The sequence below is a fragment of the Narcine bancroftii genome, chromosome 4 (genome assembly GCF_036971445.1).
Source record: "Narcine bancroftii isolate sNarBan1 chromosome 4, sNarBan1.hap1, whole genome shotgun sequence".
Taxonomy (NCBI): Eukaryota; Metazoa; Chordata; class Chondrichthyes; order Torpediniformes; family Narcinidae; genus Narcine; species Narcine bancroftii.
This window is the reverse complement of record NC_091472.1, coordinates 200,809,756-200,822,126: the sequence shown is the minus strand read 5'-3', so window position 1 is coordinate 200,822,126 and position 12,371 is coordinate 200,809,756. Positions and strand designations below refer to the sequence as shown.

Below are 12,371 nucleotides of genomic sequence, written 5' to 3'. Positions count from 1 at the left end.
CTACGAAGAAATAAGAAAGGAGACATTTACTTAAAAAAACATTCAACTATTTAGCTATGTTAAATGAGACACCCAGTGGAATGGATTGACAGATTAAATCTTCAAACCAAGGATTTTTAGGTCTGGGCTCCATACATTTACAAAAAAATGGTATTTATCCCTCAAATTATACATTATCTTTTCAAGAGGAATACAGGATTTTATTTCAATATGCCATCTTTGCATTCCTAAAATGAAATCAGATTTCCAAATAATGGCCATACATTTTTTTTAGAAACAGCCAAAGCTAAGTGTAGAAATTCAATTTGATACATAGTCAATCTTAATCCTAAGGCAATCGACTTAATGTCCCCGAATAAAAACAACAATGGATCAAACAAAAGACTCACTTTTAATAATTTTTCCAAAAATAATTTAACTTGTATCCAAAATGTCTTAACTTTGGAACAGGTCCAAATCAAATGTAAAAAAAAGTGCCTATTTCTTCACCACATTTAAAACTACAGATTTGAGGAAATTAAATTTCTTGAATTTTTGAGGGGTTAAATATAATTGATGTAGAAAATTATATTGTACTAATCTATATCTTACATTTATAACCTTAGTCATACTATCTTTACATAAATTTCTCCAAACATTTTTATCTATCTTCCTGTTTATGTCAGATTCCCATTTTAATCTTTATTTATGAACATTTGACTGACATTTTATTTTGTAATAACTTCAACATTTCAGTAATAAACATATTTGTTTCTTCTTTAGTAATAACTCCAAAGCAGATTCTCTAGGTAATCTTAAACTGTGGCCTAATTTTTCCAATAAAAAGGTTTTTACCTGATAGGAACTTGCAAAGTTTCCTTCATCTGATTAAAATATACAACCTTCCCTTCTTCAAAACTATCTTCAACTTTTGAAATTCCCCCAATTGATTCCATGTCTTCAACAACTGATTATTGACAGTGAAAGCAAAAAATATATTTTGATATAAAGGCATTTTCGCTGAAATCTTTCCTTTTCCACCTATCTCATAATCAATTTTATTCCATATTTCAATTAAATGCTTCAATATTGGTGGGTCTCTACTGATTAGCAATTTTGAATTTCATTTATAAATAAATTCTGACATAAATTTCATCTAAATCTATACTTGCCCAAATTGAAGGTTTATTTAAATCAAACATTCCATTAATAAACTTCAGTTGTGCAGCTTTATAATAATTCTGATAACGTGGAAGTTGTAAGTAAATTTCCAAGTTAATTTCTCCAAAGATGCCCTATTCATTTTCTCTTTCCATAAAAATTTCCTTACAATTGAATTAAGATCTTTTTTTTAAAAAAATGAGGTATTGAACAAGGAATAGATTGAAAAAAATTTAATCCTTTGAAAAATATTCATTTTAATACAGTTCATTATACCTATTAAAGTAATAGGTAAGTCATTCCATCTATTTTAATTATCTTTAATTTTATTAAATAACAGTGTCTATTTTAACTTATACAAATTATCTACACTTCTATCAATTCTAATACCTAAATATTTAATTGGATTTTCTGTCCACTTAAATTGAGCTATTTGTTTACATCGATCGTAATCTCCTTCAACTAATGGCATAACTTCACTTTTATCCCAATTAATTTTGTAGCCAGATATTCCTTCATAGCCTTGTAACTTTTTATATAAAGAAATTAAAGAATTTTCAGGATCTGTTATATAAATCAATACATCATCTGCATCTTATATTATATTCTTATATAATCTTATATTCTTCTTTATTAACTTTAATTCCTTTAATACTAAAATCTTGCCTTATTGATTATGCTAATGATTCAATTGCTAAAACAAATAATTAATTTAGCTATATTATCAGCAGAATATCTTTTTTTAAACAAATCCCAATTGATCTCAATGAACCAGCTCAGGTAAATATTCATTCAATGTATTAGCCAAAACTTTGGCAACAATCTTATAATCCACATTTAATAATGATATAAGTCTATAAGACTCCACTTTTAATAAATATTTATCTTTCTTAGGTATTACTATTATTACAGCATTTGAAAAAGATTCTGGTAATTAACAAGTTTCGGTCACTTGCCTTAATACTTCCATTAATAAAGGCATTCATAAATCTTATGTTTTTATATAAAATTCAGATGTAAAACCATCCTCACCTGGAGATTTACCATTTTGCATAGATAACTTCTTTCAACATAAACTGAGAATTTAAATCCTTTAGAGCTTAGTAATTCAAAGATGGAAGTTGAAGCTTCTTTAAAAAATCATTAATTTCTCCTTCATTATTTAATGATTGAGATGTATATAACTTGGTATAATACTCTTTAAAAGAATAATTTATACCCTGTGGTTTATAAGTAACTTTTTAATTATTTTTGACAGCGTTAATAGTCCTTGATGCTTGCTCCATTTGCAATTTCCAAGCTAATACCTTATGTGCTTGTTCTCCTAATACATAATATTTTTTGTTTAGTTCTATCAATTAATTTCTTGGTCCTATGTGTCTATATTGAGTTATTTGTATCTAAATATATCTGTATTTGATTCCTCGTGAAGTCACAAAATTCTACATTTTTTAATAATGAAGAATTAAATCTCCATCTATAAATCAAATCAATTTTATCAGAAAAACATGACATCAATAAGGGTGAGTGATCTGATACAATTCTAGGTTATATTTATATTGTACATGTTTAATTCTCCCTTGTAAATGAATCAAAATAAAAAAGAAATCTATTCTAGAATAATAATCAAATTGATAAGAATAAAATGAATAATCTCTCTCTAGGATTCAATTACCTCCAAATATCCACCAATTTTAAATCTTTCATTAACATCAAAATTCTTTTAGCATTTTTTATTTTCATTAAAGACTTTGTAGATTTATCTAAAATTGGATCTTAACAACAATTAATATCTCCACCAATTATTATATTTCCATTTGCTTCTACCAAATTAAGAAAACATCTTGAATAAATTTTTCATCATCTGTATTAGGCATATATACATTCATAAAAATCCAGGATTCTGAATAAATTTGACAATTTACCAAAACTAATCTACCAACAGGGTCAATAACTGTTAATTGTAATTTAAATGGCAATTTTTAATAATTAAAATAGCCACTCTTCATGCTTTAGAGTTGAAAGACGAAGCTATAATTTGACCAGCCCATTCTTTTTTTTAACTTTGTTCTTAGTTAAATGAGTTTCCTGCAGGACAACCATATCTACTTTCAACTTTTTAATATGAGCTAAAACTCTCTTCCTTTTAATTAGGTTATCAAACCCATTCACATTAAACGTTACAAAACTCAAACCATGTGCTGCCATAATATAATTTGAAAAATACTCAACTCCTTCTCCACCCCGGCACGTCGTGTCTCCACACCCAACCTTCAAAACATACAACATCTCCAAAGATAGAAAGTAAGAAACCCCAAATAATAAAATAATAAAAGGAAAAAAGAAAAAAAAACAAAGTGCTGATTAGGTCAGAACTAACTCCCTTAATTAAGAGAAGTGACATGAGGCCTTGGAAGAGGAAAACAGAAAAAGAGAAACTGCCTCTCCAAGACAGAATGTCAAAATTTAATTTCAATCAGTCAATCAAGTATGATAAGCTTCTTCAAGGTCTCTATTAAATTGATCATCATTGATTTAGACTTGAACCTCAGTCTTCCTGTTAAAATCTCTCCCTTCAATTTTTCTCAATCACCTTCCATTTGTTGAGATGAATAACGTTGACTTCCTTTCTGCTTATTATTAGCCAGTGAATTAGCAAATTCCAAAGCTTCAGATTCATTTGCAAAGAATTGTGCTTGATATTGTCAATAAAACACTTTAAAAAAAAAACTGCTGGGTATCGGAAAGCAAACCTATATCCCTTCTTCCACAAAACTGACTTTGCTGGATTAAATTCTTTTCTTCTTTTAACAATTCCATTACTTAAATCTGCATAGAAGAAGGCTCCTCCTTCATCTTCTGATTCCTCTCCCTGTGATTGTGGCACAAGACTTTCCTCTTCCATTCCTACCTCTTCTTAGTCATCTTCTGTAGATGTAGCCAGTGGTTGAAATTGTATGCAGGCTCACTGCTTGGCCCTTGTTTGACCTGCTACCATAGTTGAGGTCGGGCCCGCAGGCTCCATTATCGATCACTTCCTCAGTGTCCATGCGCGATGCTCCACGCATGTGCGTTGATTCAACAGTCACTGCTGTAGTCTTTTTTCATGCTCCAGTGCCATCTTCTCCAGCTCCCCACGAAGGTGCCACTGGAGACTGAATCCTTACCTGAGAAGGCTTAGCAGATCGTGGCTGGAGAGGAATTGGGATCGGAGGCTGAGCTTTCAAGGTCGGCCCAGTTTCTTCCATCACTGTAACTTTAGTTATAGCCATTTTTTTTGCAGTCTGTTTTAGATTTTTTTTGCAGCCATCTTTTCAGACCTTTAGAAGAATTTTAGAACTGTTCAGCATTTTAAAAGGTTTTTAAAAAGTCCAGCATTAATTAATTTTGCCACATCTTCCTAAACCATCATGCCATGCCCCCATCTATCATTTTTTATAATTAAATTTTGAATACTTTTGTTCCATACTGGGGGAAAAACCCATTAATGTACACAGCCAAAAGCACACTGGCCATGAAGAAGCATTGAACTGCGACCATGGTTGAGTCAGCACTGTGAGAGAGCATGCTGTATGAAACTCTCGCAATGCTGCCATTGCCCAGCATTGAGAGGGAGTAGCATCCTGCATATCGCAAGTTCGCGAACAGATTGGAATTCAAAATTGAAACTGCAGATTCAGACCATAGTAACTTTGCAAAATCATGTCGGACCATCGTGAGTAGGGGGAGCACCTGTAATCTGCTGTAAGGAATTGCTTGACCCAGCTGTCTACCCACTACTAAGCAACAGGACATGTGGTGTTTACTAACCTGTGTGACTGATCTGTCTTCTCTTGGTCAACAATCTAGTGGTGTGAATTTGTCACAAAATAGCTAATACAGTGAGAATTCTTCTGCAAGTAGGCTGACAGGTTGCCTCTAACATTCAGATTGCAGGGCACAGGATTGTTCAGGAATCTGGAGGAAAAGGAAAATCAAGCAAGGGCAGCAAGGGTTCATTCAGGAGCCTGATGTCTGCAGAGAAGAAAGCTTGAAGCCTCCTGATGCGTGCTTTTACATACTTAAGCTTTCTCCCCAATGGGAGGAGGGAGTGGGCCTTGGTGTGATGGGTCTTTCTTCACTGCTCTTCCAATCCATGTTCCACTGACCTCCTGCTGAAGTGCATTGCCCCCAGATCCCTGTATTGAACCCTTTCTCCTGTGACCAGCTCCCACCCACCTTCAATATTCTGTTCCTTTCATACATCCCTCTCCGCACCCACCCCCATGTCTGTGATTGCCTTAGTGGTGTCACCAGGGTTGGTGTCACCCAGTGCAGTAACTCCTGGTGTAACCCACCCCCACCCTCCCCACAACTCCCCCCTCCCATACTAGACTATACAGAATCCTTAAATGTTTTTTGTACTAAATGTTACTCATCAATAGTGATTCCCGTAGATCACTGAAGGTAATGGCAATAGTAGTGAGATAAACAACTAGCAAAATTAAAATTACACCTTTAAATAACAATAGCATATGAATATTATATGAATACTAACAACAAAATTCTTTTGTGAAGTCCTTCTACATCGAATTACAACATTATTAGTTACATTAGGAACCTTTTTTGATTTTCTCCTTCTTTTCCTTTAATTACCTCTTCATTCTCAAAGAAGTTATTGCTCAAGTTTCACAAATTCTAATGACCACAATATTGTAGCTGAAATACCTGAAAATTTGATAGAAGCAGCGACTATAAAAACACCAGCAGCATCGAAAACCCCAGCGCGTGGTTGTAGCGCCTGCAGATGAGACCACATGATTTGAAGCGTCGTTGGAATTGGGAAATAATGGCAGCTCTGCCCGGACAGAGTGCATTAGAAGGTTCAAAAAGGAAATTAGCATTGAGTTTTAGCCTTGTAGGTGTATTGATACATGTAAGATGGGCTTCAAAACAATGTTTTTGTTGTTATAACTTACAGGGATATTTTTATAAAAAATAATCAATTTCTGTTGAAACACTGCACAAAAATTTTACAGACAGTCATTTTGGTGTTACCTCCTATGATGGTGTCACCCAATGCCGTCTGCACCCTCCCTAGTGAAGCCAGTGGATTGCCTCCAACTATCAGTCCTTCACCTGCCTCACCTGTCCTGGGTATTCCTGGTTTCCCGGTTTCCATCGCTCCAGCATTTCTGCCTGTTCCTTCAGCTGCCTGAGGGGGAGGGGGAGGAGGAGAGTCCCCTCACTAAACTTCACTGGCCCACCTCCCCTTAATTCTCAAAATATCATTCAACCACATTTTCTCCACCACTTACTGCTCTCTGCTGCTGTCAGTACGCTGTCCACCTGATTCCGATGTAAAGTTGCACTCCCCGGGGCTCCTGAGGAACTTGGAGAGGGAGGGAGTTGTGGTCGTGTTGCAGAGCTGGGGCTTTCCTCCAGAGCAATGAGGGATGAGCGATGACTTAGAGATGTATAGGATTATGAGGGGCTGAGGGTGGACAGGCAACCCCTTTTTTCCCAGGATAACAATAGCAAATACTAGAGGATATCTGTTTAAGGTGAGAGGAGGATAGTTTAGGGAACATGTCAGAGGTAAGTTTATTTAGACAGAGAGCAGTGGGTGCCTGGAATGGATTGCGTGGGGAGTGGTGGAGGCTGGAACAATAGGGACATTTAAAAGGCTCTGAGATGAGCATGTGGATATAAGAAAAATTGAGGGCTCTGAATGAGAGGTAGGGAAGGATTTAGATCAGTGGTTTTCAAAACTTTTCATTCCCACTCACATACCACCTTAAGCAATCCCTGTGCCATCAGTGCTCTGTGATTATAAGGGATTGCTTAAGGTGGTATGTGAGTGGAAAGAAAAAGTTGGAAAACCACCATTTTAATCATCCCTAATTGACTAGTTATGTTCACCGTTTCATATCTCCAAAGGAAATGGGCCAATGAATTTCTTTCAAGCAAAATATTTCAGTAACAATTGGGTCGAGAGCAGTGATTCTCAACTGGCATCTGTGGGATGTGGAGGAAACCGGAGCATCTGGGCAATTGCAGGGAGAATGTGCAAACTCCGCACGTTCAGTTCCTGAGGTCAGGATCAAACTCTGATTGGTGGAGCTGTGAGGAAGCAGCAACAACCACTAAATCTGTGGTGTCCATGCAGACAGTCATTCTCTGCATGAAATAAATCTTCCCGGCTGCTTTTCCAATTACTTCCTGTTTACAACGTTGGCTTTGTGGAAAGAATTCCTTCCACTTACCTCCCTGTCACTTCTACTAATTTACCTTGAGCCTTTCCTGCTGTGAAGCCTCATCTTCTCCAATCTCCCGTGGGTCAGGGGAGCATACTAGTGCTGATATCAGGAGCACAGGACAATGGTGTGTTGGCTAACATCTCAATATCCACTGCAGCATCTCTTCGGAAGGAACGGGAAGCATCGGCAGCGATTCCAGTTGTTCAACTCCACAGCTTTCAAGAGGAAGAACCTAATGTTTCGGGACGCCACTATGAAGCTGCTGCTTCTTCCAGACAACACAGATGTCAGCCAAGTGCTGGGCTTAGACTATGTCGCCCTCCTGAAGGGATTGGGTCATCAAGGTAACTCTATCATTCCACACAGAGCAATACAAATGCAGAGACGAGGCCCTTCCACCCCCACTGCAACACTGTTACAACACCAGCAAATGGGACCAGGGTTCGAATCCTGCGGTGTCTGTAAGGAGTTTGTACGTTCTCCCCTTGTCTGTGTGGGTCTTTCCCGGTGGATCCGGATTCCTTCCACTGTTTGAAACGTACAGGGGTTATAGGTTAATTGGGTGGCACGGACTCATGGGCCGAAAGGGCCTGTTACCGTGTTGTATGTCTAAAACTTAAAATTATATTTCCTTCTACCTCAGCCCCATGGGTCATAAGTTTGGAAACCCTGTAACAAGGTCGCTATGGCTACAGCTTGGTTATAGCTCTCCGTTATAGGCCTAATGCTGTAGCTCGAATCCACAGGAGAAGAAAGACACACACGCTAGTAGAGTGTATTCAACACTGAGTTTATTCAGTGGCAGCTTTGCCTTTTATAGTCAGCTCGGCCACGTCACCACCAAGGCATGGCTTGAGTGGGGCCGGCTGCCAACTGGTTACCTCCAATGCTCGGGCCCCAATTGAGCCCCCTGTAATCCACTGGCAGTGATTGGCCAGTTTCAGCCTATAGAAATGGGTGTTTCAGCCCACATGTTTTGCCTGTCATATCCTGTGTCACCTCTCCCCAGATCGGGGAACTTTTTAGGAGGCCGACCCCTGCGCAGTGGGCTGGTCAAAGTCCATGTAGGCCATTTTCCACTGGGCGAGTGTGAAAATCTCTTCCCTGCTGCCAATGTCCAAAATACAGGTGGAGCAGTTGTGTCTGAGGACACGGTATGGCCCTTGTAAGGCTGCTGTAGAGGTGGCTGGTGAGCCCAGCGCTGAACAAACACGTATTTACAATCTGTAAAGTTCTTTGGGACATAAGTGCAGGGTTGGCTGTAGGGTCTAGGTTTAGCTGGGGCCACAATGCCTAGGCGCTTGCGTAGTCGGGATAATGTAGTCATCATGGGTTCCCCTAAGTCACACATGTCAAACTCAGGCCTGCAGGCCAAATTTGGCCCGTGATATAATTATATTTGGCCCACAAGATCATATCAAATATGTATTAGTGCTGGCCCGCTGGCCGCCACGCCAGTATAGCGCATGCACAGCTAATGCTACAAATCCCAGAATGCTTTGCAAATGCGTTGGCGCCGGCCCGTCAGCCCGCTAATCGCCCCCACCTCCTCTCTCTACTTTCATTAGCATCTGCGACCTGTCGCCCAACTCACGTGTAATAAACCCCTTACGAAAAATGGCCAAACGAAAGACAGAAAACAGGACCTTTCAAGACAGGTGGGAGACAGACTATATGTTCATCATTTTAAAAGACAAACCCTTTTGTCATTGAAGCAAGTTGTTATTTTTTGACTTGTTGGCTTGTGAAAAAAAATACATTTAAAAGGAGCTTAAAGGCTATAGAGAAATATTATTTCTTGAATATTTTATTTCTCATTTGTTAATGCTTCTTCTAGAAAGAGTTTAACCAAAACTATTATTAAACATTTATTTGAATGGAGGACCATCGCCTTCCCAAGATCGTATTATATGGCGAGCTCTCCACTGGCCACCGTGACAGAGGTGCACCAAAGAAAAGGTACAAGGACTGCCTAAAGAAATCTCTTGGTGCCTGCCACATTGACCACCGCCAGTGGGCTGATAACGCCTCAAACCGTGCATCTTGGCGCCTCACAGTTTGGCGGGCAGCAACCTCCTTTGAAGAAGACCGCAGAGCCCACCTCACTGACAAAAGGCAAAGGAGGAAAAACCCAACACCCAACCCCAACCAACCAATTTTCCCCTGCAACCGCTGCAATCGTGTCTGCCTGTCCCGCATCGGACTTGTCAGCCACAAACGAGCCTGCAGCTGACGTGGACTTTTTACCCCCTCCATAAATCTTCGTCCGCGAAGCCAAGCCAAAGAAGTACACCCCTGACCACTGTGCTGGAGGGGTCTGTCGTGAGGACGGTCAGGGCCTCTGTCTGTGGGTGCACGAGGAGGATGGCATTGGCTAGGGTGTTTTTGGTGCCTGTTGGGCCTCAGTTGCCTCCTGGTTCCATTGTATGTTTTTACTGGGTCCTGCCATGAGGGGAAAGAGTGGGCTCACGATGCAGGCCACTGCAGGTATGAAGTGGTGATAAAAGTTGACCATTATCTGCAAACTCTTCTAGACCCTTCACGATCAATGGCCTGGGGAAAGAGCGACTAGCATTTACCTTAGTGGGTAACGGTCTGGCTCCATGTTGGCCCAGGAAGTCAATAATCTCTCGGCCAAACTGGCACTTGGCCGGGTTGATGGTTAGGCTGAAATCACTCAGTCTGGAGTTTAAGTGGGCGGTGTGCTCGGTGGGTGTGGCTGGCGATTAAAATGTCATCGAGGTAGATGAAGGCAAAATGCAGATTCCTACCCTTTGCATCCGTCAGTTTCTGGAAAATCTGAGTCATGTTTTTAACCCGAAGGAGTGGAGAAATTCAAACAATCCAAAGGAGGTTATGATGGCGATTTTTGGGATGTCTTCGGGGTGAACCAGGATCTGGTGATAACTCCGGATGAGGTCCACCTTTAAGAATATCCATACCCCTTGCAGGTTAGCAGTGAAGTCTTGGATACGGGGCACACAATATCTGTCCTGTATGGTGGCCTGTTGAGGCGTTGGTAGTCTCTGCATGGCCTCCAACCCCCTGCTGCATTGGGGACTGTGTCCAAGGACTATTGGAGCACTGCACAATGCCGAGTTCCTCCATCTTTTTGAACTCAACCCTGGCTAGACTGAATTTCTCAGGAGGGAGATGCCATGCCCTGGATTTGGTGCCCCACCCCATGTTTGGGTTCTATCAAATGGAAGTAGGCGTGGTGATGGAGGAGAATTCTGCTTGGACCCGAGCGAATTCGTTGTTGGCAGTACTCACTGAGTGCACGTGGGGGCTGGTGAGTACAGTGCCCTTGAGTGAGAATGACTGAAATGTCTGGGCGTGCACCAACTGGCACCCCTTGATATCCACCAGGAGTGAGTTGGCCCACAGGAAATCTGCACCCAGTAATGGTTGTTGCACAACTGCCTCTGTAAACTTCCAAGTCCCCGGTGTAGGGGAATGGTGCAGGTGCTGAATGTTCGAATGTTGGAGCTGTTTGCCGCCCCACTTTGCCACAGTGGGCCTTCAGGCTGGTTGGGGGAATGGTGTTATATTGTGCCCCAGTGTCCACTAAGAAACATCAGCCCACCAGGAAGTCTTGAATGTGTAGCAGGCCATGCATTTAGCTAGTCATCACAACTATTAATGACGGCTGGCCTGGGCCTTTCCTTGGAACATGCAGGGGGAATGGCAATGACGGGCCTCGGAACCCCACCGTCGGTGATAGAAACAGTACTGCTCACCGGTGGGACATGGCGTTTGAGTGTTTTTATTTTTGTTGATTTTATGACTATCTTTTTAAGGAAAATTGTTTTTTTTAGTGTTACCAGTTATGGATATCATAATATCCATGCAGACTGGGAGCTTGCTTTTCATTCCTCGAAGAATCATGACGGATATGTAAAGTCGAAATACTTTGAATTCATCTTAATCGTTTCTTATCAGGTTCATTCATCTTATAATCTTATATTGTTGTCTTTAAATATAGCCGAATCCTTTGTTTACTCAAGTTATGGAAATTTTGATGCGAAGTTATGCAAAATAGTTATATCAACTAATTAAAGGCTACATAAAGCTGCAACTACGAAGTTTGGTTTATTGGAGTGATGAGATTGTAATTCGGAATATCGAAGCTTATGTTTCTTAGAAGATTACATATTTTGGAATTGAAAATTACTAGAACTTAGAAAGTGTCGTCTACAGGATGGTCAATCGGTAGTCACCTGCTTGAGCAAAGCGAAGGTGTTCCTCTTCACCGCCTATAGCAGGTCTGCTCAGGTAGCCACCTTCCTGGGGTCATCGAAGTCTTCCTCTGCGATGAGCAGCCGGATATCCTCAGGCACCATCTCCAGGAAGATCTGCAGGAGGTGTGACCATCATTGAGAGTGAGTATGTGGCTCATGAGGACGTCAATATGCAACAGTTGGGCAGCGTGCTCGCACTTGGAGAGCCTGAAAGTGTGAGTTAACAGCTCTTGATGGCACATGCCTTCCTTGTTCCAGGGGCTGCTGGAGGAAGTCGATGATGCTGGCTGCAGTGTCCTGATCGAGGGCACTGACCATGTGGTAGTAGCACGTCATTGGCAGAGATCCATCGAATGGCAAACTGCGCCTCTGTTTGTGGAACCACATCCATGGTTGTGACGTCCAGAAGCCGGGCAGCTTCAACACTATGGCATTGATCGCAGGTTTCTATTCCATCTTCGGGTTCAAAGTGGAATTTGGACCAATCGGGGTCACCACTGTAGCTACAGTAGGTTATAGCTCTCGGTTATAACCCTAAGGCTGTAGTTTGAATCGGCAGAGAAGAAAGGTACACACACCAGTAGTGTGTATTTGACACCGGTAGAGTGTATTTGACACCAGTAGAGTGTATTCGACACTGAGTTTATTTAGTGGCAGCTCTGCCTTTTATAGTCAGCTTGGCCTTGTCACCACCGGGGTGTCACTTGAACGGGCCGGATACCGACTGTTTACTTTGGATGCCCGATTGGGC

General features: G+C 40.7%; 1 protein-coding gene across 1 annotated transcript in view; it reads left to right on the top strand.

The window, feature by feature from the left end:
- sxph (saxiphilin) overlaps positions 1-12,371 on the top strand; it is a 184,933-nt gene that overhangs the window by 122,979 nt on the left and 49,583 nt on the right. The window contains exon 9 of the mRNA XM_069933630.1: positions 7,537-7,723. Coding sequence (XP_069789731.1) covers positions 7,537-7,723 — 187 coding nt within the window. The remainder of the gene's footprint in view (positions 1-7,536; positions 7,724-12,371) is intronic.